General features: G+C 67.4%; 2 protein-coding genes across 2 annotated transcripts; both read right to left on the bottom strand.

The window, feature by feature from the left end:
• Window positions 1–198: 198 nt before the first annotated feature.
• On the bottom strand, window positions 199–26,308 carry TIMP2 (TIMP metallopeptidase inhibitor 2). Its single transcript, XM_084862080.1, has 5 exons — window positions 25,893–26,308; window positions 7,826–7,926; window positions 6,954–7,062; window positions 3,451–3,575; window positions 199–2,662 (listed from the first exon to the last, which is right to left on the bottom strand). The coding sequence occupies exons 1-5, from the start codon at window positions 26,020–26,022 to the stop codon at window positions 2,465–2,467; spliced, it is 663 nt and encodes a 220-aa protein (XP_084718206.1). The 5' UTR covers window positions 26,023–26,308; the 3' UTR covers window positions 199–2,464.
• CEP295NL (CEP295 N-terminal like) lies at window positions 13,991–16,360 on the bottom strand. The gene has a single exon (XM_084861982.1). It carries the CDS (start codon window positions 16,238–16,240, stop codon window positions 14,531–14,533), a length of 1,710 nt encoding a protein of 569 aa, XP_084718108.1. The 5' UTR covers window positions 16,241–16,360; the 3' UTR covers window positions 13,991–14,530.
• Window positions 26,309–27,913: the final 1,605 nt, after the last annotated feature.

The following is a 27,913-nucleotide window of genomic DNA, read 5'->3' as shown; positions in this document are numbered from 1 at the left end:
AGCCGGTGACCCCAAATGGGTGGCGTTAATGCTCCGTGACAGAGCTGAGTGTGTGTGTGTGTGTGTGTGAACAGAAAGGCCTGTGCTCAGTCAATCCAGGGGCCCCTCCTCCGCTCTGGTATTTGCCAATTCAAGGAAATCCTGTCCGAGGTGTCTGCCCGGCTCTGACCATGAGACCCAGCCACACGCAGGGAGCAGTTCGCTTGGATAATACTGTTTATTGGCCACTGACCAGCGCGCACAGGAATGTACAAAGCATCGGGGGCATGCGCAGGCTGCCTGTCCGTTCGGCTCGCGCCCGTTCCCAGCACAGGAAGGTCCTGTCCCAGCAAAGACACAGTGCCCCCCCCCCCACGAGTCCCTTAAAAACACACAGAATCCCACGGCGTCCACAGAGCTTGACACAGGGCAGCGAGTCCCACACGGTTACCAAGCAGAGGACTACAACGGGAACTTGATTTAAACTGCGTGAGCCGCTCGCACGGAGACCACGGGGCAGAGCGTGACGGAGTGACCGGCCGAGGGGAGGGCCCGCCGAATGGGCTGCGGGACGTGCTGTGCCGGGACCCGGGCCGCCAGCCACTGCCTTTCGGTTTCTGGTGTCTTCCCGCTGGGCACGGCTAGCAGGCCACGTGCCTGGGTTAAACAGGAGGGCCGGCCTTTCCATCCTTTTCTTGGTGAAAATTGGGACCGGAGGAGAGGGGAGGGCCGCACCTCGCTCACCACGCTGAGCCACCTGCTTCCGTGATGCGGAAACTTAAAAACACAAAGTGCCCGTCCCCTACGGACGGTGATGAGCACACAGCATAGGAGCGGCCACACGGCCACCCTGGGTCAGAGACAAACCAGCATGCTGAGCCAGCGGGAGCGGGAGTCAGTGTCACACCGGACACCGGGCGGGAGGCGGGCGGACGGCGCTCTGGTCACACTGCGACCCCAGGGCTGGTCTGTCCCGACGGACCTCAGCACCGCACAGCACGAATGCCCTCCGGGCGGGCCAGGCCGGACCTCGCCGTCTGTCCCAAAACGGGGGTCATCCGAGTCTGTGCTGACCAGGTCCCGGGCAGCCCCTGGGGAGACGGGGGCCTTGTAGGGGCACAGGGGTCACCGCAGAGCAGAGCGGGCTGAAGACGGTGGCTGCTTGCGGGCCAGCAGACCTGCTTCGCGGTGTGTGTGCACGCGTGCGCTGTGCGTGTGTGGGTGTATGTTCGTCTAACGTGCACGGTCACTTTAGGACAGGGTGTGTTTACAAAGCAAGCAGGAGTAAGAGGATTCTCTTTATTCTGACGAGCAGAGTTCTGCCGTGTCACCCCCTCGTGCCGGCATCAGAAAACCATGCTCAGGGGACAAACGGGCCCCGAGTTCCCTCTGACGGAGGTTCCTAACAGAGACGTGTTGGTAACGGAAGGGAAATCGGCAGAGGGGGGTACACCTGCACCTCGATTTGCTCACGGTCGGAGAACTCGTCTGTAGAAAAAAGAGGCGACTCTCACGGCCGGCCGCAGGCCCGGGGCCGGGAGGGCGGTGTTCCCCGGAGCCGCCTGCCGCCGCCCTCGGGCCCTCACCAGACAGCGTCCCCGCAGAAAGCAGGCACAGCCCGCACCCGCAGGCGGGGCACCCCGCTCTCCTGTCCCCAGGAAGGGACACAGACAGCACAGGAGCTCCGGCCACAGGCCCCGCAAAGCCAGTCTGTGCAACTCCGTCCAGACACCGATGCCGGGAGGGGAGGGGAGGCCTGAGGGACCTCAGAAGCTCAAGGACAAGCCAAGAGCAGCCAAGCGCCCCCCGACCTGACCTCAGGGCAGAGCGTCTCACGCCCCTCAGGGCTGGAGAGGGAGGGCAGGGGCAAGGCCATGGCCTGTCCCTCTCACATCGCCCCAGCCCCGGGGAGGGGGAGGTCCCCTGGAATTCCGTGGATGCCGGAGAGTAATCGGAGCTCCTTCCAGACCAAGCTGCTCCGGAATACGGGAGTCGCTGGCGTGGGAGCCCGAGGTCAGCTGGGGAGCCTGGGGGGCGGGGGGCACCGGCCAGGGGTGGGGATGACACCCCAGGGCCAGAGGTGCGGAAGCTGCAAGAAACGAGGGACACGCCCCTGTGCGGGGGAGGGAGGGACCTGGTAGACCTGCTACACAGTCTTGCTAAGACCCTCAAGTTTCTGCAAAATGCACACGTCCAGGCTCTGCCCCGGCCAGGCCGGGGAGGGGACCCCGGGGTGCTGCCCGCTCAGCGCCTGTGGCAGCACCAGGCTGGGCCTGGGAGGGAGCCGGGTCCCCCCTGCCCGCAGCCAGGGCGGAGGCCGGGCGGCAGAGCCGGGCGGGGGTGCAGGGGGACCCGCCTCTCCCCCAGGACGCGGCCGCGCACAGGGAGCTAGGGGAGAATGACACGGACTTAGACCCGTTGGAGGACGGTTTATTCATGCGGTTTCCAGGCGGGCCCTGCGCTCGGCGCCTCCGGGCGGCGGCGGCTACGGGTCCTGGATGTCCAGGAACTCCTGCTTGGGCGGCGCCGCCCCGCGGTACCAGGCGCAGGAGCCGTCGTTCCTCTTGATGCAGGCGAAGAACTTGGCCTGGTGCCCATTGATGCTCTTCTCCGTCACCCAGTCCATCCACAGGCACTCGTCCACGGAGGAGATGTAGCAGGGGATCATGGGGCAGCGTGTGATCTGGGGGCGGGAAGGGGGACTCCGTCAGGACCCCCGCCACGGGGCGCCTCCACGCTGGGCGGCTGGTCTGCCTTCTCTGCACCCGGCACAGCAGCCCTGCTGAGCCCGCCCTCCGGGGGGAGGTGAGTCACAGCAACAACCGAGGGCCCAGAGGCCGAGCGTCTACCTATGAGCCAGGAAGTCAGGGTTCGATTCCCAGTCAGGGCACAGGCCCTGGTTGGGGCCTTGATCCCCAGGAGGGGGCAGCAGGCGGCAGCCGGTCCAGGATTCTCTCTCATCATGGATGTTTCTTTCTCTCTCCCTCCCCCTTCCTCTCTGAATCCAATAAAAATGTATTTAAAACGTTTTTTAAAGAGTGTTGGTGACGCTCTCACTGTACAGCACCACCTCTGGCCACTTAGTGAGAAGGGGGGCTGGGGTGTCTGGCCCCCACGTTCACCAGGGCCCACGTTCACCAGGGCCCACGCGTGAAAATGGCTGGGACGCTGCAGAGCTGTAACCAGGCCGTCATGGAACAAGTGCTGACACTCCTCCCAGCAGAAAATACCCAGGGGCCCCCATTCTCCTCCAAACTGCTCCTCCCGAAAGCTGTGGTCACACGGCAGGGGCCCCCCTTGGCAGAGGCGCGCCTCAGGGCTCTGTCCCCACCGAAGGCCTCACCCGCGGGGAGGCCACACCTCCCGGAGTCCTGAGCTGAGTCGGGGCCCTGGGCACAGAGAGCCCTGGGCACGGGGAGGCGGGAAAGCCAGGGGAGAAAGCCTGGCGTGCGCCCGGAGGCGGCGGCTCACCTTGCACTCGCAGCCCATCTGGTACCTGTGGTTCAGGCTCTTCTTCTGCGTGGTGCTCAGGGTGTCCCAGGGCACGATGAAGTCACAGAGCGTGATGTGCATCTTGCCGTCCCCGTCGGACTTTCCTGGGGAGAGAGGGGGCCGCCGAGCTCAGCACGGGCACGCCGCCGGCTCCCTCCTGCCCCTCAGCAGCCGGTGTGGCCGGGCACGGAGTGTCATTCTGACAGTGCTATGGGCGGAGGGCAGAGCTGTGTGGCTCGGTGGTCGAGTGACCTATGAGCCAGGAGGTCAGGGTTCCATTCCCGGTCGGGGCACAGGCCCGGGTGTGGGCTCGCTCCCCGTGTGGGGCGTGCGGGAGGCGGCCCATCCTTGATCCTCTCACCATTGTTTCTCTCTCTGTCCTCCATTCATCTCTGAAATTAATAAAAACATATTTTTTTAAAAAAATAAAAGCCCTAACCGATTTGGCTCAGTGAATAGAGCATTGGCCTGCAGACTAAAGAGTCCCAAGGATTGATTCCGGTCAAGGGCATGCACCTTGGTTGCGGGCACATTGCCAGTAGGGGGTGTGCAGGAGGCAGCCGATTGATGTTTCTCTCTCATCAATGTTTCTCTCTATCCCCCTCCCTTCCTCTCTGTAAAAAATCAATTACATATATATATATATATATATATATATATATATAAAATAAGAAATAAAAAAAAATAAAAAGACTTGTGTGGGCATGCCTGGCTCGAGCACCTGCTACAACACTCTACGCGCGTCTGCGATTAACAATAAGTGAAGTCTGTCTTGGGTGCAGAAACACAGGAATCCATTACAATTTGTAGCTGAGGGTTGTTTGTTTATTCTTCCTGTGGGGCTGGAGAGGACTGGGGGAGAAAACCACAGGGCCGATTCTCTGAGGGGCCCCAAACATGCGTGTCCAACTTGACAGGTGATGGGGAGTCCCCAGCCCTGAAGGGGGCGGGCTGCCCGGCCATGGGGTCGCCCCTGGCTCCGGGAGAGAGGTTCAGAACCTCTGCTTTAGCAGGTCCACGCCGGTTTCACCCGGGGCAGCCACTGAGCCAGGGGCGGGGGCGGGTTGGCAAAGGGCACACAGGATTCCAGAACAGACAAGTGTGCAGACCAAGGACACACCACTGCCTCCTTCACCAGCGCCTGCAGCCCTGCAGTTTGGGCAGACAGCCCCTAGAGGGCGGTGCGACCTCTCAGGCGCTCATCTTATTTTTGTTTTTGGTTACTCCTCACCCAAGGAAATTTTCCCAGTCACTGTCATTTTCTAAATGTTGTTATTGATGTTTAGAGAGAGAGGAAGGGAGAGAGAGAGGGAGAGGGAGAGAGAGAGGGAGAAAGAGAGGGAGAGAGAGAGAGAGAGAGAGAGAGAGAGAGAGAGAGAGGGGAGAGGAGGAAGGGAGGGAGAGGGAGAGGGAGAGAGAGAGAAACAGACATCAGCTGCCTCCTGGGGGGAGCCTGCCACCCAGGGCCCTGACCAGGAATGGAACAGGAGACTTCTCCTGCACGGAACAGCGTTCAACTGACTGCGCCACCCAGGCCCAGGCTCCCTTAAGTTTTAGAGACAGTGGAAGGCGGGGGAGCGACAGAGAGAATCACCCATAAGAGAGAAACACGCCGACGGTGCCTCCTGTCCACACCCTGACCCAGCAGAGATGGAGCCTGCACCCCGGCTCTGCCCCTCGCTTCATTGTGTGGGTCCTCAGGGAGCAGCACCGAGAGGAGCAGCACAGAGAGGGAGCAGCACAGAGAAGGAGCAGCACAAAGGAGCAGCTCACAGAGGGAGCAGCACAGAGAGGGAGCAGCACAGAGAAGGAGCAGCACAGAGAGGGAGCAGCACAGAGAGGGAGCAGCACAGAGAAGGAGCAGCTCAGAGAGGAGCAGTACCGAGGGCCCGCAAACCAGTGGCCGCCGACTGGCCACAGCAGCAAGCTCCCTGCACCCCGGGAGGCTTAGTCTCTTTCTCTTCTCTCTGGAGCGCATCATAAAAGTAACGGAAAAGGAGACGTGAGTGACGATGAATTGCCTCCGCTGTCCCGGCCCCTAAGGCCGCGGGGACGCCTGCACTGAGCCGGTGCACCAGCAGCCTCGCCGCCTCCCTGCCACGCGGCCCCTCGGCCTCCGATCGCTGCATCCTGATGTGTCCCCCACCCCCCTCCGTGGGATGGCGCTTCCCCTGTGAAAATAGCCGAGCCGGGAGGGAAGCCGGGAGGGAAGCCGGCGCGGCTCCTCGAACGACAAACAGAGTCACCATCTGTCTCGCGGTTCCACGGCTGGCGTCCGCCGGAGCGGTGCCGACACGCCCACGCACACCCGCGGGCGCGGCTGTTCCCGCAGCACCGCCCCCCGCGGTGGGACACCCGCGTCCCGGGGATGAATGGGAGGCAGACGGGTGCAGCCGTGCAATGGGCATCGCTGGGCCACGGGAGGGCGCGAGGGCTGGCCCCGGCTCCCACACGCGTGAGCTTCGAAAGCAGTGCTGCGGGGACCCGGAGTGCGTGGTCCCACCACACGGAAGTCTGGAGCAGGAGCGGCTCCAGGGAGGTGAGGAGGGGGGAGAAAGGGGGTTTGGGGGGCAAGAGCGGGGGTACAACACTTCGACTCGGGTGGTGGCTGCACAGCCCCGTCCACGCCAAAACCAGTCACACGCCGTCTAAGGGAGAGCTGAGGGGTGCGGATTACAGCGCAGTGAGGCTGCCCACCAACAGCAGAGGCTCCTAAAGCCGCGAGGGTGGTCAGAACCTCCATCGTCCGAGGAGAGGAGCCGTCTCAGTGGGCAGAAGGAAACTCGGGCAGGTGCCGGGCGTGGGCGCCGGCGGGCGGGGGACCGGACAGGCCACAGCCCTCCCCCTCCCTCGCTTAGGAACGGTGACGACAGTTCATGCATGTGCTGTGGCTTTGCCCACGACGCACCACGGAGATGCGGGTGCACAATCACACAGACAGATTCCAACCGAGGTTCCCCCCCCCCCACTCCTGTCCCCCGGCCCAGCCTGGAGGCCCCCAGCAACCTCCCAGGCCCCTTTGTCTCCGCCCGACCTCCCGGCCCCTCCTGGTCACTGCTGCTTCCCATCGAGCCCCAGGTGCCACTGTGTGAGGAGGGGAGGGGGGTGCCCCGAGGGAGGCGGGAGGGGACCGTGCACCAGGAATTCTCCCTGGGAAAGGCACCCCAAACACCAAGGTTTGGGGTTCAGTTCCAGGTCAGGGCACAAACAAGAAGCAACCGATGAATATGCACACCTAGTGGGACAACAAAGCAACCTCGCTCCCCCCTTTCTCTCTCTCTCTAAAGTCAATCAATGATAAGAAGGTAATATGCTAATTAGGCCGGTGGCCTAAGGACCTTCCGGGTGCAGTCGGGGCTGCGAGGGAGGACTGAGCCCGGCCGCTAGTAAACAAACAGGAGGAAGAAAGAAAAGGCAGGACAGCCCGGAGGCCACGCCCAGCGCCCCCGCCCCTCCCCTCGCCGTGTCCGCGCGGCACGCACCTGCGATGAGATACTCCTTCTTGCCTCCGACGTCCAGCGAGACCCCGCAGACGGCGGAGGAGGGGGCCGTGTAGATGAACTCGATGTCCCGGTCAGGCCCCTTGAACATCTGGGAAGATGCGGCGGCCCAGGTCAGCGAGTGGCCGGGCCGCCGCGAACTCCATCCCGCCCGTGCACCCCAGCACGTGCCCGTGGGGCGGACAGCACCCCCGTTCCCTCTGCGGGCGACTCCTCGGGGTCACTCCTCGCTCAGTGTGGCTGCTGCCCACAGGCCGGGCTAATGCCCCCGGAGGGCCCGCCTCGGACACACCTGTGCCCGCCGCCACCAGGGGGTCATTTCGGGATCTCTGCGGGGACTGGCGGTCTCCAGGGACTGTGACCCGCACGGAGGACCCCCTCCCGGCCCTGCACGCTCCCAGGCTCGGGGGGGACCAGGCAGAGAGGCCCCCCAGCAGGACGTGAGAAAGCCACGCCGGGGGCGGCCACGGGCAGGGACAGGACGGGAGTGGGGCTGAGAACGCTGGCTCCACCGGGTTTTGGGGTGCAGCCCCAGGGAAGCTGGGTGCATGGAAAGGGGGCGGCATGTGGGCTCCAGGACCACCCCCATCGAAACGGAGAGAACCCGGTTCAAAATAATCCGGGGGGGGGGGGCCACAGCAGGTGCAATCAGCTCCCCTGGCATTTCCTGGCCAAGGGGCACCACTCCGCTGCCGGGTGCTTGGGGCCCAGACTGCGCTCCTGGGCCAGCTGGCTGCGGGCAGGCCCAGCGGGAGGGCACCTCCCGTCGGGGTGGGCGGTGGGGGGATCCGGATCGGGGTGGACGCACTTCTGCGTGGTCTCCTCACTCCGACATCCTCCCGTCCCCTCCTCACCTTGATCTGCTTGATCTCGTACTGGATCCTCTTGATGGGGTTGCCGTAGACGTCCTCACCGGAGCCCACCTCCTTCTCGCTCACCACCTTGGCCCTGATCACTGCAAAGCACAGGACGCGGACGTGAGGGGGCGGGCGGACGGACAGACGGCACCAGAAGGGGCAGCAGCGAGGCAATTAGGCCAGCACTCAGCCGCCCCGTAGCCCGACAACTCGGGGACCGGGGCTCAGGCAGCCACGGGCATTCCCAGGCGCATCGGCTGGTGCCACCAACCGTCCTCACGGCTCTCAGCTCCGCCCGGCGACACGCGGCCCTGCAGGTCGCTGGCGTAAGGGTGTGTTCGTGCAAACGGAGCAGCCTGCCCCCGCCCCACCCCCACCCCCACCCCCAGGCAGACTCAGGTCTCAGGACCCCAAGTGCTCTCTACATCTCAGCCTGGGGCCAGCGCCCCGCCCAGGCCCAACCCCGTTCTATTTCCTCTGTGGGAGCCGAGCCATGGCGGACCCAGCCGGGGCCAGGCCCAGCCCGAGAGGCCTCGGCTGGGAGACCCCGCCCGGGCCGCCCCCGAGGGCTTGTTCCTGGGAAGCAGCCGTCGTCCCGGCGTCTCCACCAGCACCAGGGGCTTGTGGTCACGGCCCTCCCGGCTCCCCCATCCACCTCGGCTGCCCGCTGCCCACGTCTAAAACAGGAAACGCTTTGCAATCTGGTGCCCGCCTGCGGCTACTGCCGCTGCCTTGGTGGGCCTGGGTGGGTCCGTTTCCAAAGCTCTGCATCTCTCTGCCACCCCCAGTGCTGACCCCGTCGACCCCTGGCGCTGGCAGGACGGGGTGCCCCCGGGGTCCGGAAGGCATTTGCCAGGGCTGCGGAAGTCTCGCTGGAGCCAGGCGCTCTGCTCTCCCTTGTTTTTACTGGTTTCAGAGAAGCGGGAGGGGGAAGAGAGAAACATCCATGGGGAGTCCGGCCAGTGTGGCTCAGTGGCTGAGTGTCACCATGAACCAGGAGGTCACAGCTCCAAAGGCACACGGCTGGGGTGCGGGACGGGCAGGAGGCAGCCGGCCAGATTCTCTCTCATCGTGGATGGTTCCCTCTCCCTCTCTGAAATCAACAAAAACATTTTTAAAAATTAAACCCCAGGCCTGGACTCGTGTTTACTGAGCACCTACGGTGTGCTGGGCCTGATGCTGGCCCCGCAGCGGCTGCTCTGCAGGAGGCAGAGGGAGCAGGAGGAGGGAGCAGGAGGAGGGAGCAGGAGGAGGGAGCGCCCCCCCCCCCCTCCCCGGCCGCTCGGATTTCGCTGCTGCTTCCTTCTTTCCCGGCCGCCGGCCGCCCAGCAGCTGGGCTGGGGCCAGGGTGACCCGCGGGCTGACGAATTCCCGCCAGATGCCGGCTACTGGACCGCACAGCCACCCCTGCACTAGCACACGCCGCCACAGCCCCGCCCCCACCGGGCCGGACCGCATGACGCCACTTCCTCCCGGGGCTGCACAAACAACCCCGCCGCCAGCCGGGCGGGGAGGCCGGAAAGTCAGCGTCACGGGCAGAGCGATGGCCGCAGGGCCCCCCGGGGAGACCGGCCGGCCAGGCTGTCCACCGTCACGAGGGGCAGGGGGCAGCGAGGGGGCTTGGGGAAACCTCGGGGTCCCCTCCCGCCCCTCCCAACACCTCTGACCCTGCTGCAGGCCGGACGGAGAGCTGCCTCCGAGAGGCACGGAGGACCTGGTGTGAACTATCCTCATCATTTCACCACGGGCCTGTGCTCGGAACACCCGGAGCCCGTGCCGGTGCTGCCTGGGGGCCTTTCCCGGGCTGCTCCGGCTCAGCTGCCACCCCCGAGGACGGGAGGGCCCTGGGCATGCACACGTGCCATGTGGCGCCGGCCTGGGCCCTGGCCTTGGCTCCGAACCCCGGCCCCCGCCCCCCACCCGGAGGCAGAGCCTGGCGGAGGGAAAGTCACAGGGTTGCCCAGATGAGGTGCGAGAATCTCAGGATTCGGAAAAACATCCGTCTCCTGCGAGGTCAGAGCCCGGGCCCTGACTCAGACGGGCCGGGTGGCTCAGGGCCAGCAGAGGGCACGTCCCGGCCCCCGCCCCCAGGCCCCCAGAGGGACGGGACAGGTGCTCCTGGCTTTGCCCACAGCTCCCGGGGAGTGCCCGGCGGCTCCCCCATGAGGGGCCCTGGCTCCGTGTTACTCCCTGTGGGAGGAACCCGGGGACTGGCCGGCACGTTCACCAAAGACCCTACTGGCCCCATCAAGAGAGGGAGGGTGGGAGGGCGGGTCATCGCCCGCAGCGACCGGAGTGACCGCTGGCCGGCACGCTGGGGCCTGGTTTGAGCGTGGGAGCCGCCGCGTGGCCACGGCCGGTGCCCGCAGAGCATGCGTGTTTCCTGGGGGCAGGTGGCCGGTGCCCGCAGAGCATGCGTGTTTCCTGGGGGCAGGTGGCACCTCGCCCCGGCCTCGTCCGTCACGTGGCCACTCCTGTGCCTCTGGGTAGGACGTGCCAGTCGTGTCGGAGGCGTTCAGACGGTGGGAACCAGCCCCCGTGCGCTCCAGGCTGGCGGGGGGCTGGGCTCCCCGGTGGGCGCTCTACTGGGGTCCTGGGGGGGGGGGGCCAGGAAGGCTCCATGCTTCTGCCTCCGCTCCCCAGAGGGCACGGGCGGAGACATCCACCCTCTAACCGCAGGGTGCCGGGCCCCCCATGCCTGCACCCAGCTCCACTGCCACTGGGGAGGGTCCCTGCCCTCGGAGACGGAGGACCCTGAGCCGCTGGCCTGTGCCTGGCTCACCGCCGAGGGCACGGACACACACACACACACACACAGCAGACACGGTGCACCTTCCTGTGGGCCCGTGTCTGCTTCACGAGCAGGGGGGCTGCCCCGGGCCGGAGGGGCCGGGACCTGGAGAGGGGCCTGTGCCCGCAGACCGCAGACCCACGGGGCACTGGGCTGAGGCCCCGCCCGAGCGGCATGAGGAACGGGTGCGGCTGAGCAGCCCGGAGATGTCACAAGGAAGGCATGACGTCAGTGCTGGCTCGGTGCCCCGAGTCCGAGGGAGGGTCCGGCCCCACCGGCCCCGCCTGCCCCTGCAGCCCCACTGCCCACCCAGCCCCGCCGTCCAAGTGCCCGCAGTGTGTGTGGTGGGGGGGCGGGGGACTCCCCCAGCCCCCTCGGCCGCGGTGGAGCAGGCCTCCGAGCCCACTCCTTTTAGGGAAATGCAGAAAAAGGGGCTGTCGCTCAGTAATTAGAAACAGCCCTGAGCAGGGGGAACCGAGGTCCCTGCAGCGGCTGCGAGAGGCCACACCCCCTCAGGGCCCTGCACCCTCCCGTCCTCAGGAACCGACCACGGTCCCCAGCTCTGGGGCAGGGCCGTGCCCGTCCAGGGCGAGGGCAAGACTGGCCGGAGCGACCCAGGTTGGGGGCAGGAATGCCAGAACAGGAACTGCTCAGAGCAGAGGGGTGGAGGGAGGGGGGCAAGGAGGGCACCTGGTGCAGCCCCAGCCCCGCTGCCTGTGAGCCTGGTCCCTAGGGCCTGCCAGGCTGCCCAGGGCCGTTCAGGATCCGAGCACACACGTGAGCGGCCGTCCACGGGATGTCCGTCTCCATGGAGACCAGCTCTCCCATCCCTGTGCTCCCCAGCCCCGAAGGGAACGGTCCACATCCCATGCCCCCGCCCCTCGGGGGCCCTGGCAGGACCCCGACCCCAGCCCGGCACCCTCCGTCCTTCTCCCTATGGGCCCAGCGGGACCTCATGCCACAGGCCTTGGTCACATGCCCGCAGCCATGGGCTCAGCCCTGCCGTTCATGTGCTGCTGAATCATGGGAGAAAAATGCACCGGCCGGGGAGGGGCTGCGAGAACAGAGCAGCTTTGTGGGGGCTGCGTTCCCTCTCCGCCAAGCCCGGCCCCTCGGCCCTGCGAGCCACAAGCCTGCAGCGGCAGCAGGCGGGTGCCGCGGCAGGGGGGCTGCACAGGGCCTGCCCTCCTCCCCTTCCTCCCCCTCCTCCTCCACCCTCTCCCCCCCTCCCCCCCTCCCTCCACCACAGGCTGGGAGGGCGGGAGAGGCAGGGCAGGCGGCTCGGAGCGAAGGGGCAGCAGCAGCCCAGGTCCTGCCCGCGCTGCCAGGGTGGCTGTGCCCTCAGCAGCTCTGCCCTCCCCAAGCGGCCTTGTTCGGGGACGGAGCCACACACGCTCACGGTGCCCCTGGCTCTGAGGCTCGGGTGCGGGCCTGACCTCGCCCGCTGCGTCTCAGGCAGGAGAGACACGGGGATGTGGGAGCCGAGGCCCAGCGCCCACCTTGCAGGGCGGCTGGTGCCCATGGCTCTCTCTGGCCCTCGCAGCTCAGCTCTGCAGATAAGCCTCAGAGCGGGGGGTGTGGGGTGCCCGACAGCCCAGCAGCGCCTCACCGCACCCCCGTCTCCAGCCAGGGCAGGGCCGGCCAGACACCCCGTCTGCAGGGTGCAGTGGGGACGTGCTGTGGGCAGACAGGGTGCCGCCTGCTCCTGGAAGGACCATCGGGTCGGAGAGGCCCCAGGCCCGCAGCTCTGAACGTCTGTTCTTCCCGTCATTACACGTCTGAGGTTCCGGATGCCCTCTCACACCACGGCGTACCCGGAACTCGGGGTCACGTCCAATCCCAACTCCGCCTTCTGTGGGGCGGTGGGAGGGCCGGTGCCCCGTCCTTCTGCCGGGCACGTGTGGGCGGGCCCGCCGGGCAGAGGTGCGTCAGCCCGCACCATCTCGCTGCCCGCCCCCACCTCCCCTTTTAGCTCCGAAGGGGCGCTCTCCCCTACGGTGCAGGGGCCGCAAACTTTACCTTTGAAATTGGGAACAAAATAACCCTCCCGGGCAGGCTTCCAGGCCGTGTGAGGTGCCTCGAGACTCAATGTTTGGGTGCCGGCGGCTGCGGCTTACACCCGGTGACCCCACAGCACCCCGGGCCCAGGGCCACCCCCGGGCAGCCAGGAGCCGCAGGGAGGCTTCTAACACAGGGGGCTGAGCCTCAGCCCGCAGCCACCCCCCCTCAGCCCTCCCGGCCACAGGAGTGCTCTGCAGCCCGCTCTCCCCACGGCCAGGGGAAAGCCGGACACAGGGGCACCCAGGATGGAGCAGGGGCCGCTGGGAGGGGCCTCGCCCACACCACCAAACACCAGAACTCACACCACCTCAGGAGGCTGGCTGCCCCCCAGGGGCCAGTGTGGGGGCTCGGGTTCTCCTCAGGGTTCCTCGGGGACAACCCCGTTCAGTCACCGGACCTGCCGGTGCCTCCCACCACAGCCACCTTGTCCCCTCCACCGGGACCGAGTGCAGGGTGGCCAGTGTGTGCACCCCGTGACCCGGGAGACTGGGCAGCACCTGCCCCTCCGTGTAACAGGAGAAACGGGAAGATCCAGCCCACGCACTCCGGGGGATTTAAAAAGGTGAAGATGGAAAAAAGGAGCCCCCGACCTTCGGCCTCGGCCCCAGCTTGGCGTTCAGAACGCCCCATGCGCTCTGGCCCCAGCCCCAGCCCCACAGGCTTTAGGGGTGCGGTTCTCCTTGGGGGAAAGACTCGGCAGAGGAGAAGCTGAAACCCCGGGAAGAAGGCTCCGGGCGTCACGTGGGGCAGGAGGCGGCAGCCAAACGGGTAACGGACACCCACGTGTGACATGGATGAAGTGGCTGTCCCGAGGCCCAGGACACGACATCATGGCCTTTTCACGAAGCTCAAACACAAGTGAACACAACAGCTCCGTGCTCCGTGCTGTGTGTGTGTACACGTACGTGTGCGCATGCGTGTCCACGTGCCCGGTGGAATGGGAGCCCCGCGGGGAAGCAGGCCTGCACCCGGGATCAGCAGGAAGGGACGTCACAGGCAGAAGCCGCTCTGTAGCTGGCAGCCCAGGTCCCACGGGATGTGCCCGGGTGTGCCCAGGGGCTCAGGGCTCTTCCCGGTTTGTCTACAGGCGATGAGGCCGCTCACAGACAATGCGTGTCCTGGTGAGGGTGTGCGATCCAGGGGGACCTCGGAGTAGGGGCGGGCACCGTCTCCTGATAGGCTGGTCCGGGGTCAGCAGGCTGCGGCTCCCAGCCATGTCCAGCCCCACCTCTTTGTAAACCAGTTCTTCCTGGCACTCAGGCAGGCCGCCCACCGCCACCGCCCACGCGGGGCACCGGCCACGCGGGGTGTGGAGCCTGAGCCCCTAAACTAGCTTCTCTCGGGCTCTTCATGGGAAGTTTGCCCCCTCTGTCCCGGTCCCCAGCCCCACCCCGTGTCCCAGTGTGGGGTTTCCATGGCAGCGGAGTCAGAGGTAAAGCAGGGCGGGGTGTGTGTGTGTGGGTGTGTGTGTGTGTGTATGGGAACTGACCAGACACCCGGGTTCCCACCAGCGGCAGCCCGGAGGGTCACCCCCTAGTGCAAGTGGCTGGGACCCATTTTCCTTCTCTGTCTCCCTCCTCCTCTTCCTCTCCTTCCTCCTCTGGCCTCTCCCCCCTCTTCCTCCTCCTCCTCCCTCTCTCTGCTTCCTCCAACTTAGTAATATTCACTACAAGAATGTCACCAGCTGAAACCCGTTTGGCTCAGTGGATAGAGGGTTGGCCTGAGGACTGAAGGGTCCCGGGTTCGATTCCGGTCAAGAGCATGTAACGGGCCGGCGACGCCAACACAGGTCCGCCTCACCACGCGTCGGTCGGCACAGAGGCCAGTGCTGTATTGTCCGGGCGCGCTCGCTAGCATTCGCTCTGGAACTCCTTCAGGCGCCGCCGGGCTTGGTCGAGAAACTGCTTGTGCGACTTGCTTTGCTCTAGAATCTGCTCTTGGAGGTCACGGATCATCTGGCTGTGCCCACGGTCATCGTGCTCCTCCTCCTCCTCCTCGCTGCTGGCGGCCGGCGGGGACGGGGCGGGGGCACCGCACGCATATCCCCGAGGCTCCTCCAGGCGCAGAGGGGTGCACCCCGGGAGGTGAGCGAGGTGAGCGGGGTGAGCAGGGAGAGCTCTGGTCAGGGCCCCCAGCTCCGTCTCCGTCTCCGTCATCTCCGTCTCCTCTCCTGGCGCCCCCAGGGGCGTGCCCAGGGCTTCCCAGCTCAGCTGCGGGACCTCGTGCACCTCCACCAGCTGCGGCCGCCACCTCTGCTCCGGGCTTGGGCTCTGCCTCGGCCAGGCCGCCGGGCCTGCCCTGCCCGCCAGAGCCTGCGGGGGGAGCTGCGGCAGGAGCGGGTCGGGTCTGAGCAGGAGCGGGTCGGGCCTGGGCGGCTCATGCAGGGGCGGCAGGCCGCACCAGGGCGGGGCCTCCTCTTCGGGGTGCGGAGCCAGGTCCCCCTCGTCCGCAAACAGGGGCTCCACCATCCTCAGGTACTGCCGGTCCTTGAGCTGGCGCAGCAGCTCCTTCAGGTTGGCGCTGGGCGCTGCGGGGCGGGCGGCGGGCGCGACGGGGCCCAGGCCCAGCTCCAGGAGCGGGTCCGCCGCCCGCTCCTCGCGGGGGCAGGTGTCCGTGCCCGACTGGGACTCCAGGTAGCGGTTCAGGTGCGTCTTCAGCTTCCGGTTGGTGCTGAACAGCTCCCGGAAGACGGACTCCAGCTCCCGCTTCCACCGGCTGCCCTCGCGGAGCGGGCGCGGGGACGGCGGGGGCGAGACGGCCCGGCCCCAGGCCACGCCGCCCGGCCACCGCGGCTCCAGCTCGTCCTCCTGGCCCCAGGGGTCCGGGCCCCGACCGTCCTTCTTGGGGCCCGGAGGCAGGCGGGCCGACCTCGCCGGCACCCTCATCCCGCCGGGGGCGCCGTCCTCCTCCCTGTCGCCCAGGAACACGCCGCCCGCCGCGGCCCAGAGCGCCCCCACGTCCAGGTCTCCCCGCGCCCGCGGCTCGGGGCGGCGGCCGCCGCCGCTGCTGGTTTTCGAGGGCCCCCGCTTGCCTTTACTCCTCTCGGGGGGGCCCGGGGCGAGGCGGGGCAGGCCCCCCGCCCTGCCGGCCCCCTTCTCCTCGTCGCCCGCCGCCGTCTTCCGGGACTTGAGCGGCCGGGGCCGCAGCCGCACCAGGTCTTCCTGCCGGCGCTTCTCCCCCCGGCCGGCCGCTCTCTGCTTCTCCCGGGCCCGCGGCCGCCCGGCCCCTCGCCGCGCCGGCCCCTGCGGCTCAGGCCGAGCCCCCGCGGGGCAGCCGCGCCCCGGGCCGGGCAGGTGCGCCGGGTGCGGCCGGTCGGGGCCGCGGGCGCGCTGCTGGCGGCTGTCCTGCCAGCCGGGCCACAGCGTGGCGGCCCAGTGCTGCGGTGGCGGCGGGCTCCGCCACGGCCCCGGGTCCGGCCGCCTCTGCACGGCCGGGCGGCCCCGCTCGCGGACTGGCAGCAGCTTGTGCTTCGGCCTCAGGAGCAGGGCTTGGTCGTCGGGATGGGGGCTCTGGTGGGCGGCTCTCTCCGCCCGTTTTACGTGGGGGGTCTTGGCGGCCATGGCATCAGAGGGACGCTGGTGGGAGCGGGGGCCCGAGGAGCCACCGAGGCCACGGCTGGTCCACGTCAGGCCCGCGAGGGCAGGGGGGCGCTCGCCACTGCCCGGAGCGCGAGCGAGGCCCTGGGGACAAGGCACAGGGCTCGGGGTGAGGGAACCATGCCGAGGAGCCCCTGCCGCTCCCTCCCCCACAGCTGCCCCCGGGCCTGCGCTCGCTCTCCTGTCTGTGCTGCACACCTTCACACAGTCCCAGAGGGCACTGTTTCCAACTGGGAGGGCCGGCCAAAGGGCCTTCAGGAGGGAGAGTTACACGTGGAGGGAGGGCCCAGCGGTGTGGCTCAGGGCTTAAGCGTCGACCTATGAACCAGGAGGTCATGGTTCAATTCCCGGTCAGGCGCATGTTCGGGTTGTGGGCTCCATCCCCACCTGGGGTGATGCAGGAGGCAGCCGATCCATGCCTCTCCCTCCTCATTGGTGTTTCTGTCTCTCCCCCTCTCCCTCTCTGAAACCAGTAAAGATTCTTTACCAAAAAAATAAAGGAGAATGGAGTGGAGGGGAAGCAGCTTGCTACTCAGGGTGTGTGCGCGCGTGTGTGTGCAGGGAGTTGGGGAGACCTGTGCAGGTGTGTGTGGGGGGGTGGGAGTGCATGTGTGTACATGTGTGTGTACATGTGTGCGTGCAGGTGAGTCTGCGTGTGTGCACATTTGGTACCAGAATCCGATGCCAACCAATCAGAGAGGAGACTAGGCTGGAGTTACTCCTGTTGTCATGGCTCCCAGCTCTCTGCTCGTGGAATCCTCCGAGGAGGGCTCTCGGGCAGCAGGAAGGGCTACGGGCACAGGCCCGCCCAGGGGAGGGGTGCGTTCGCCCGCCTGCGGGCTAAGGAGGGGCTCCCTGGGCCCTCACTTGGTCTGTGTGTGGGGGGGGGGGGCGGGGGCTGAGCCATGGAGCAGAACCCGGGAGGCCCCCAGGGGCCCCAGCTCAACCATGGAGCCGCCACGGTGACTGCAGCCCGCTCCGAGCACTTCTGTGTGGTAACCTCTGAGGTGAGGAGCTACTGTCGCTCTGGGTTCACAGGTGGGGAAACTGAGGCAGGGGAACCTGGATCACACAGATGGCAGGCGGCAGAGACGGGCCCTCTGCCGTTCAGGTCAGTCCTGGGCTCAGCGGACACAGCACCTAGGTTCCGACAGCAACCGAATGGGGGCTGCAGGGGATCCTAGTTCCCCCCCAAAAATGCTGCTGGCTCCGCTGGCCGTCCACGTGTGAGAAAGAAGACTCCAGACGCTTATGTCCCCAGAGGCAGAACCACGCCCCTCACACAACAGCAACCGGCGTGGGCCAGGGCCGCCCAGGAGGTCCCCACGGCGGATGCTCAGGAGGGAGCGGCAGTGCCCTCCACAGCTGGGTCAGCCACGGCTTCTCAGTGCCACACCGGCAGCGCCAGGGCACGGGAAACCGAGCACCCAGCACCCAGGCACCCGCCGGCCTGAGTGACCTTCACGTCTCAGACGCCGTCCCTGACCGGGAACAACACGGGGCCAGCTGGGAGGCAACGCCACGAATCACACACGCTGAGACCGGCCCCGGACACGCGCGCGGAGCACAAGCAGCCGCTCCCCACGGCCAAGATGGAAACGGCCTTTCAGCAAAGAAGACAGGTGCGCGCCGACAAGCCAGGCATGGACGTTCAAGGTCAGCCGTGACGAGGGAAGGGCTGCCTGGAGCTCCAGTGAGCCGTGACGCCAGGCCCCTGGCACGGCTGCTGAAACCACAGCCGAGCCCGGCCGGCGTGGCCCCGGGGTGGAGCGTCCACCCAGGGACCAGGAGGTCACAGTTCCATTCCCGGTCAAGGGTGCACGCCTGAGCTGCAGGCCAGACCCCCAGGAGGGGGACGTGCAGGAGGCAGCGGATCAGGGACCCTCCCATCATGGATGTTTCTCTACCTCACTCCCCCTCCCCCTTCCTCTCTGAAAGCAATGACAATATGTTATTTTAAAAAGCACACAAAAGAAACCGCCCATAAGTGCTGGTGAGGGTGAAGGTCAGAGCTGGGAGCCAGGATGTGTCCTCCCCTGACCTCTGACCTCCCGAGACCGACAGGTGCCACGAAGGGCCTGGTGCATTCACGACAGACCCCGCCCCTCCGAGTGTCCGCCTGCACCGGAAAGGAGTCAGCGGTGCTGCCGGGCCTCCCGCGCGCCCGCTCTGGCTCTGGCCGGCAGGCCTCGGAGCTCCCACGGAGCACCACACTCAGAGCGAAGCCGGGACACGGTGTCCACTCTGTACCCGCGTCTGGATCTGTCCCTCCTCGCCAGCTCTCCCCCCCACCCCCGCCCCAGCCGCTGAGCCCCTCAAGAACTGCCAATCAGGCCGGCCACACCCACACCGGACCCGCCACAGCCACAGCCCCTCCCCATTCAGCTACGTGACGTCGGCACCACACCAGGAGGCCCCAGCACCCGTGCCCCTGAGCTGCTGGCTGAAATGCAGATCCCGGGCCCACCCCAGGCCGGCCCCGTGGCAGGCTCCGCGGGAGGCGCCCAGGAACGCGCCCAGCTAACCGTCTCCCTCGCAGCCACCCCTGCCCGCGCGCTTGGGGCCGGTCCAGCAGGTCACGGTTCACACCCCTTCCCAGCTGGGCTTGCTGCCAGGCGCCGTGCCATTCACATGCCCACACCCAGGTCCGGAGCCTGAACGGCACTCCTCCAGTTCCTCTTCCTCAAACGGGCACCTCCTCACCCCTACCTTCACCGCCCCCCACGTGCCCAGCCCAGGCCCCGCCGCTCCTTCCCCCACCTCCTTCCCCCACCGCGTTCCCGCCCCGTTCCCGCCCCGTTCCCGCCCCGGCCTCAGCAGCAACAGGGAAGCTCTCTGCCTGCCCTCGGCCCACACGCTCAGCCGTCTTCCTTCGGAAACACGTAGAAACAGCTCAGAGCGTGCACCTCGTGATGACAGCTGCTCCGGGAACACGGGGAGCGGAACTTGGGTTGAAGAAAAAGGACGGACCACCCGCCAAGGGCTGACGTCGGACGTGTGTCTAGCGAACTGTGCACAGGTAAGAGCTGCCGGGATCTGGCAACACCCGGTTATACAGCGTCATGGGGGGGGGGGGTGCATTTCAAGATCAGAATGCACCTCCTGGGATGCTTAGGAATCAGCCTGGTTAGAAACCCACAGGAGATGAGACTTCAGTGCCACCGCACGCGGACAAGAACCCGGGGCACAGAGAGCTGTGTCCTCCCGGAGTCAGAAAAGGCAGCGGGGAGGCTGAAGGAGGGGCCATGGCCTCGGGGTCAGGACCAGAATGGAAAAGCTGCCTTCGGAAGAAAAGCCCTGAGGAAGCGAGAACGGCTCAAAGGGGTCTGCAGGCGAGAATGAAGTCTGGACAGCACTCCGGGAGGGCGGAGCGTCAGCTAGCTGTGTGACCCAGGTAAGTTCCTTCACTCCAATGCCTCAGTTTGCTTATCTGTAAGGCGGGCATAGCAATAGCAACATCAGCCCTGACCGGTGTGGCTCAGTGGATAAAGCGTCAGTCTATGGACTGAAGGGCCCCAGGTTCGATTCCAGTCAAGGGCAGGTACCTTGGTTGCGGGCACATCCCCAGTGGGGGGTGTGCAGGAGGCAGCTGATCGATGTTTCTCTCTCATCGATGTTTCTAACTCTCTATCCCTCTCCCTTCCTCTCTGTAAAAAAAATAAATAAAAAATACGTTATTAAAAAAATAATAGCAACATTCACCTATAGGGAGGCCAGCACTCGTACCCACACGCCTGGCGAGCGGTCTGAGGGGCGGGGGGGGGGGGGGGGTACTTACTGTGCGTGCCTCCAGATGACCAAGCGAGACCACTGAGAGCACATCAGAGGCAGGAAGTGGCTGGCTGGAAAGAAGCGCTTTCTATGGGGCTGTGCTGAAATCATTGGGCTGCGTTGGTAGGTAGTGAGACACCCATCACTGGAGGCATCCAAGCCAAGCCCAGATAAAACGAACGTCAGAAACGTTTAAAACCTTTCCCGGGACCCCAGCCTCTAAAAACACGCTGTGCCCCCCAACCTGCTGCCCAGAGCTCTGCTTCCGGCCCCCTCCTGACTCTCGGCTGAGTTCTGGGGGGCGGGCGGCACCTCGAGCCGGCTGGGTGCTGGCCTGGCAGGCTGCATCAGAATCACCGGGGGACGGGAGGGGGGGGCGGCCACGGCAGAACAGGCGTCCGCACCAGGCCCTGAGCTGGTTCCCCCCACATCCGGGTGGGGTGTGGGGCTCTCTGGCCATCTCCCCACCAGACGGTCCTGGGAGGCCGAGGTGGCCGGCAGGAGCCTCGGGGACAAGCCGGGCTCACCACGTCACCTCACCTCCTGACCAGCTTCACAGACACACACCAGGCACGGTCCCGCCCCCGGGAGACACCGGGCTACCAGGTGGGCCACTTACGGCCGAGCCGACGGGCGGCTTCCTACCTCTCCCCCGTCCATCTCCGTGTCCCCGGACCTGACAGGCTCCAGCCCCCCGCCGGGGTCAGAGTCCCACCAGCCACCTCACGCCCAGCCCCGTCCCTCCGCCCCTCCCCATCGAGGTGCCCGGGGAGACCCCGGTCAGGGACTGGCAACCCGGCCGCCTCACCGAGCCGCTGGGCGCAGAGAACCCGCCGCAGCGGCGCAGGGCGGACACACCGGGGCCTCAGCCCGGGCCACCGACCCAGGCTGGCTGGAACGGCAGCTCCCACCGCCTCTGGCAGCCTCGGCCGCCCAGCTGGTGAACCGGGGCGGGCCGCTGCCATGGCAACAGCAGAGCTGCTGTGCTGTGACATCAGAGCAGGGGTGAAGTCAGGGGCAGGGATGAGTCGGCCAGAGGGCCAGCCCCCTCAGGACACCTGTTGGGGTCCACCAGTCCTAAGGACTCGGCTCCCGCAGCGGCACCTCACAGGGGGGGCGGGGGGCGCTCCTCTGAGCCGGCGCCTTTCAAGGTCAGAGCTCGTCTCCTCTTCTCCCGCAGGGAGAGCACCTGTCCCCCCCAGTTCCCCCTCAGCTCGGGGACGGGGAGCCCACAGGAGGCGGAGGTCTCGGCCTAAGTCCCCCCACCGGTGTCGGGTCCCTCCTCTTGGCCTGAGACGCCGGTCTGTGCCTGCTCCTTGCCCGGAGAACGCCGCCCCCTCTGCCCCGGCCCGGTCTGGAGCGGCCACCCTCCAGCAAGGGCCCGTTCTGGCGGGGACAACAGGCAGCACCACCCAGAGCTCCCGGGCCTCGATGGCGTCCGGCCCTCTGTCCCGCGGCTGCGGGTGGATGGCCATGTCCGCCACCTCCTCCTCCGGCCCAGCGGGCGCTCAGCGGGGAAAGGGCTTTCTCTCCGGAGGGGCCTCGGCGCGGCGCAGTGCCCCCGGCTGAGCCGAGTCCGGGAAGGTGCCAGCCTGGCGGGGCTGCCGGGAGAGCTCTCGGCCATGGTGCTTGGGCGCCAGAGCCCGGAAAGGGGTAGAGTCGCTGCACCTTTGGGGTCTGTGTGGGGAAGGGTGCCCACAGCTATCATTTCTCCCCGGTCCCCCTGCTCTGGACAGCGGGGAGCGGGTGAGCAGGGGCGAGGGGAGCTGTCCAGGAAGCTGGGGCTTGGGGGTCATCCTTGGGACTCAGCCCAGGCAGTTTTCCTAAAGGACCAGAGAGCAGCCATTCGGTTCTGGGGCTCTGGAGGGCCTAGGGGTCTGGGCTCTGGGGCTCTAGGGGGGGCCTGGGCCTCTGGGGCTCGGGGGGGGGGCTGGGCTTCTGGGGGGGATCTGAGCCTTTGGGGGGTCTGGGCCTCTGGGGTCCGTGCTGCGTCTGAACCCTGCAGCGGGAGCGGGAGCTGGAGCCAGTAGCGGCTGCAGCCTCCCAGCAGGACCTTGTTTACCACGGCGGGCGGCGAGGCGGGCGGTCTGCCAAGCCCTGAGGGCCGGCCAAGGTCAGGAGGCCCGGGGCGTCACGTGTCCGCCCTGGTGAGGAGCTGGGAGGACAGAGGCGCCCAGGCCCAGGCAGAAACCCACCTCCTGAGCCTCCTCTGTGACAGACGGGCAGACCCAGCCCGTCCTCTGCGTGGTGCAGTGGTGCCGGCTGCGCCCCTGACCGCACCCACGACCACGGACCTGGACACGGAAAGGGGACCTGCACGGCGGGCGCGACCCCCAGCAGGGCGGACAAAAAGCCGGGCCTGCCTCTCATCCGCAGGGAGCCGCCCGGCTCTCCACGCCCGCCCCGAGGCCTCAGATCTTCCCTGCTGGCCGGCACCCGAGAATTCAGAGAAAGCGCAGACGGACACTGACCTCCGGGCTCTCCCCGCCTGGAAAGCGACAGACACGCTCCGCCGTCCGCACGGCAGCGCGCACGGAGCTGGGGGTCGTCCCCTCACACCAGACGGGGCCTCCCCACGGGAGGGGCCAGGGGCAGCAGAGGTCGGGGTGGCCGGTGCTGGTCCCGGCCTGGCTGTGGCCTGTTGGCGTTTGCCAAAAGCGCCTCACAGCTGTGCCCGTGACTCCGACATTCTCCTCGGTCATGAACACGGACCCACCACGTGGTGTGAGACCATGGTTCCGTGTTCTGCCGTCAGGACAGAGCTCCGAGCATTCAGCCCATCGCCAAGGGCTGGAGCACCTCACACACGAAGCCAGCCTCAGGAGCCTCCCTGCCCGGACCCCGCACCCTCACCCATCCGCACCCTCACCATCCGCTCCCCAGGGACCCTGCACCCTCACTCATCCGCTCCCCAGGGACCCTGCACCCTCACCACCCGCTCCCCAGGGACCCCGCACCTTCACCCTTCCACACCCTCACCCATCCGCTCCCCAGGGACCCCGCACCCTCACCCATTTGGTCCCCAGGGACCCTGCACCCTCATCCATCCGCTCCCCAGGGGCCCCCAGCCAAGCCAGCGTGGACCCGGCTCCTCTCGCTTTGAAACAGTCCTCTCTATCTGCAAGTCACTAACGACCTGGGCCTCAGTCTGATCACCTGTAAAATGGGGATAAGAACTGAGCATTAGCCGAGTTAACATCAGGAACGGCGGGATTCGATTCAAAGCACTTGGCATTGAACCATGAACAGCTGCAGTCGCCGTCCTTCCTGCCAGAACTGGGGGGGAAGGGGGGCTTCCACAGAGCCTCCGGCAGCAGCCTGTGACTTGGCCTTGGCCACTGGCAGATACAGAGCCACGTAACCAGCCAGCCTGCCAGCCTGCGTGCCTTCAGCACCCCTAGGGGACAGCCCACACCCTCCCCCCACCCCAGACCCCGGCCACAGCTCTCGCGGCACAGTATCCCCGGTGCTGCTTTTGAAAGACAAAAGCCTCAGCTTTTGGGGACCCAGGCCTGAGTGACCTTCATTTATTTTTAATGTTTTTATTGATTTCAGAGAGGAAGGGAGAGGGAGAGAGAAACAGCAATCCACTGAGGATGGAGCCCACAACCCGGGCCTGTGCCCTGACCGGGGCCTCTGGTTCCTGGGTCCACGCTCAACCCCAGGCAGTTCTGCTCTCAACCGGAGTGGGGGTTGGAGGACACGGGGAACCTGCGCCCCTTAAAGGAGAAGGGCCTGGAAGGGCCGCTCACTGCCTCCTCTGGGAGATCACTCCAAGCCGCCCAGGACCCGCGTGGGGCTGCCCCGCTCTGCACCCCGCGCTGCCTGAGCCCAGAGGGCTGAGTGTGGGACACGCCGGCAGCCGGGCTCAGACTGCACCCGATACAGCTCCCGTCCGACCAGACCGGCCTTATTTGGAAGCGGGGTCTTTGCAGATGTAAGCGAGGGAAGATGAGGTCATGCTGGTGTGGGTGGCCCTAACGCAGTGCCGGTGCCCGAAGGAAGGGGTGCGTGGGCACACACACCAGGGATGTCGCCGGGGGAGACGGAGCAGGGGGGCAGTGATGCGCCCACGGGCCCAGGATGGCCGCGGAGCCGGTACCCGGAGCGGAGGCCTGTGCCCAGTCCTCCCTCGGGGCCTCGGAGGGTGCCGGGCCTGCCCACCTAGATGTCAGACCTGAGCTCGGAGAAGCCGTTCCTGCTGGTTTCTGCGGGTTCCCCACCCCCTCCCGCCCCAGGCACCTAACCCTCGGGGCTCTGCCGCCCAGCTCCGGCTTCCTCTGCAGGCCCCAGGCCGGGGCGAGGGCCGGGGCTGAGCATTTTAGCTTTGGGATGAGTCTGGTGCAACGATTTGGACACAAACGCAGGAGGAAAGGAGAGTCACACACAAAGCGAGGAGGGGAGCCCGGATATCCTCAGCTCCCAGCTCCGGCCCCTGGCGGCCCCGGCTCCAAACCCCAAGCACAGAGAGCCCCAGCCCCAGGGGCAAGCACCCAGGCTGGGGAAGCTCAGGGGTCCCTAGGCCCAGCCCCTCCCACTCCGCTCCCGGAGCCCAGCCTCAGCCTGGCGGCCCCAGCCCCTCAGTTCACAAACATGGCTCTCTCTCCGTCAAGGGGCCTGGACAGGCCTTGGTCCCAGGGGACACCCCGTGGGCAGGCTGATCCAGGCTCCCCCTCAAGTCATGCTGGACCCCAAACAGACCGACTTCTCCAGATCAGACTGTGTGCAAACTGCTCCCCGAGCACAGCCCCAGGGCGCCCAGGTGGGAGAGCGGAACCTCCCAGGCCAGGCAGCAGAGAAGCTGGGGTGCGCAGGAGCTCCGGCGGTGTGGATATCTGGGGTGTGGAGGGGGGAGAACCCAGAAAAGCCAGCGTGGGGTCTGAGCAGCTGAGGGCAGCCTGGGGCACCCCTCTGGCCAGGATCAGGGTGCGGGGTTGCTGGGTGGAGCAGTGGGAGGTACACCTGTTGAGAGTGGGTGGGAGCCGCAGGCCACCTGTGGTGCCCAGGACGGCCTGGCTGACCTCCGCGGGGGCTGTGAGGCCTGCAGACCCGGATGGAGGCGTCAGGGTCCCTCAGGGTGCCCGCTGGCCCCCCCCCCCCAGTGCCATGCCCCTCCCTGGCCAAATGCCTGCGTTCCTCCCTCGCTAGCGCCCCCCTCTGAAGGGCAAGGAGTCCTGGGGGTATGACCCTTCCCCCCAGCTGCCCCGCCTCTCAAGTCACTAATCCCTAGCTTTTGTGGGTGTCCGGAAAGTGGTCCCCAGCGGCCATCCTTCCTGCCCAGCCCCGGTGCAATGCCGCCTGGCCAGCCCCCCGAGCCCAGGGCCTGCCCAGGGGAGGGACCGTCCATCCGCACCAAACCCCCATCATCCAGCGGGCCCCCAAATGGGCCGGTGGGGGAGGCCCAGGCAGAAAGCCGCCCCACCCAGCCCCGCCCAGAGGAGCCCCCCGCCGTGTCCGAGTGAAAGTTTCTTCCTGGACCCGGGCCTCCCGCCGCCGGCCGGGCTCCCTCCAGCGCACTCGCCCGCCTCGCCCCGCCGCGTCCCCGCTCCCCGCCCCCGCGCTGGCACCCCGGGCCGCTCCGCCTGCCAACCCGGCCGGGCCCTGGCTCCCTGGCTCCCCAGCTCCCCGCTCCGGCCGGAGCGGCAGCGGAATTTCGGAGGAATTTTGAGGTCGGGAGGCATCGCGGCGGAGGGAGGGGAGGAGGCGGGGAGGAAAGTGCGGTTCTGGCGTCAACTTGCAGGGCCGGCGCGGGCGCTGGGGCCGGGGCGGCGCCGGCCCCCCCCCCCCCCCCCGGGGCGCAGGCGGCGGCGGGGTCCCCACGAACCCTGGGGGGCCCCGTCCTTACCTACATCCGCGTTGCAAAACGCCTGTTGCGGGTGCACCGGGGAGCAGCTGCAGGCGTCGGCCCGGCGGAGCAGCGGCCCCAGCAGCAGGAGGCCGAGCGCGAGCGGCAGGCTGCGGGCCGCGGCGCCCATGGCGGGCGGGGGCGCGGGCCGGGGGCGGGAGGGGCTCGGCCGCCGCCCGGGTCGGGGCGCTCCCTCCTGGGCGGGTGGGGCGCGCGGTCTGGCTGCGCTCCCGGGGCGCCCTCCTCGCCCGGCCGCACTCGCCGCACAAACTTTCCCGGGCGGGGTCCCGGGGAGGCGCGGGGACGGCGCGGGAGCGGCCGCGGGGCGGAGAAGAAAGGATGGGGGCGGCGAGGCGCGGCGCAGCCCGGTCCGGTCCTCGTCCGCCTCCGGGGCCGTGTGCGCTGCGGGAGCGGCCGCGCCGGCTTTATAGCGCTCGGGGCGCGCCGCCGGCCAATGGGGTTCGAGGACCCCCGAGGCCCCGCCCCGCGCCGCCCGGCCCTCCCCCAAACCCCGCTTTTGTTGTGCCGGGCGCGGGGGCTCGGCGCTGCGCACCTGGCTTCTCCCCGCGACCCCCGCCCGGCCCCGGGCCGCGCCCGCAGCCGCCCCAATCGCCCGAGGCCCGGGCGCGGGGTGATGCGGGCGGAACAGCGCCCAGGGGGGCCCTGACTCAGCACCTGGGACCCACAGCCCACTCCCAGGGCTCAGGGGGCCCACCCGCCACCCTTCCCCCCAGCTGGGCCCGAGCCCTTACATTCATTCGGGCCGGGGATTGAGCAAGAAGGGTCACTTCCTGAGACCCCGCCCATGCTGGGGAGGGGGACCCCTGCCTCAAATGGAGGCCTTGGAAGGTGGGTTGGGAAGGTTGGGGGAGTGGTTAAGGAACAAACAGATTTTATATAAACTGCCATATCTGTGCCCAGCCAACAAGCACAGGGGCTGGGCCCAGGAGCGCAGGAGGCGGTGGGGTTGGACAAGGCTCTGGCCGGGCTGCGCTCACCGGGCCCCCCCTTAGCCCCAACGTGGGAGCCAAAGCGCTCCTCCCCAAGCAGTTCAGGTTCCAGAAAGGGCGGGATCCTCGGGGTGTGGACGGCATGTGAAGTACGACAAAGTGTGACCCCGAGACCCTGTCTGCCTGCCCTGCTCCGGCTCTGAGCCCCTGGGCGGGCGGGGCAGCTGCACCGGGGACCTCCGGCCTGCTTGGGGGGACAGCTGGGGGGGACCTGGCCAGGCTGGGGAGGGGAGGGAGGGAAAGGCGCGGCTGGAGGAGCCGTGAGGGGAGGAAGGCCTGCCCTCTGGGCGGAAGGACAGCGGGCAGAGCAATGTTGTGAGCAGCCTTCGAGCCCAGAGTCACTTTTCCCGTTTTTGTTCGTACAAAATCGTGTCACCTGCTCTCTGCTCCGGCTCCAAGAGGGCGCAACGCGGCAGGAGGAATCCAGGGAAGGGCTGCAGCTCCGACCTGGGCCCACAGAGGGTGGCCACGGAGGGAGGCCACGGAGGGAGGACCTGGCCAGGCTGCCCCCCATCCCTGCAAGAGAGGGAAGGAGGCCGGGGACCTGGAGCCGGGAGCTGGTAGTCACCTCTCCCTCCGGCCTCCTCTACCTTACATTGCCGTGGGCAGCAGAAGAGCAGGCCGGGACCCACCCCGTGCGCATCCTGACCATGCTGCTGGGCCTCGCCTGCACCTGTGGCTCCCCGTGGTCAGAAAGGAGGGAGCAGGCCTGCTGGGGGAGGGTCTTCTAGGACCCTCAGACCACAGCCCCGGGGTCACCACTTCCCACCAGGAGCGCCCACCTTGCCCCGCCCCCCCCCCCCCCCCCCCAGCAAGAGCACAGCAGACTGTCCCTCCCCACCCCCCCACCCCCATCACCTCTCCGCCATCCCGCCCTGCCTGCCGTCTGCTCTGCCTGCCGTCCGCCCTGCCTGCCGTCCCGGGCTGGGCTTGGTGGAGTCCTGTGCAGGGCCAGAGGAAGCCTCCTCGGGTAAACAGAGTCAGGGTGAGCTCAGGGCCTGGCAGTGGCTT

This window comes from Pipistrellus hanaki, assembly GCF_964339955.1.
Source record: "Pipistrellus hanaki genome assembly, chromosome: 16".
Taxonomy (NCBI): domain Eukaryota; kingdom Metazoa; phylum Chordata; class Mammalia; order Chiroptera; family Vespertilionidae; genus Pipistrellus; species Pipistrellus hanaki.
The sequence above is the reverse complement of the archived record's forward strand: the minus strand, read 5'-3'. Positions and strand labels throughout refer to the sequence as shown.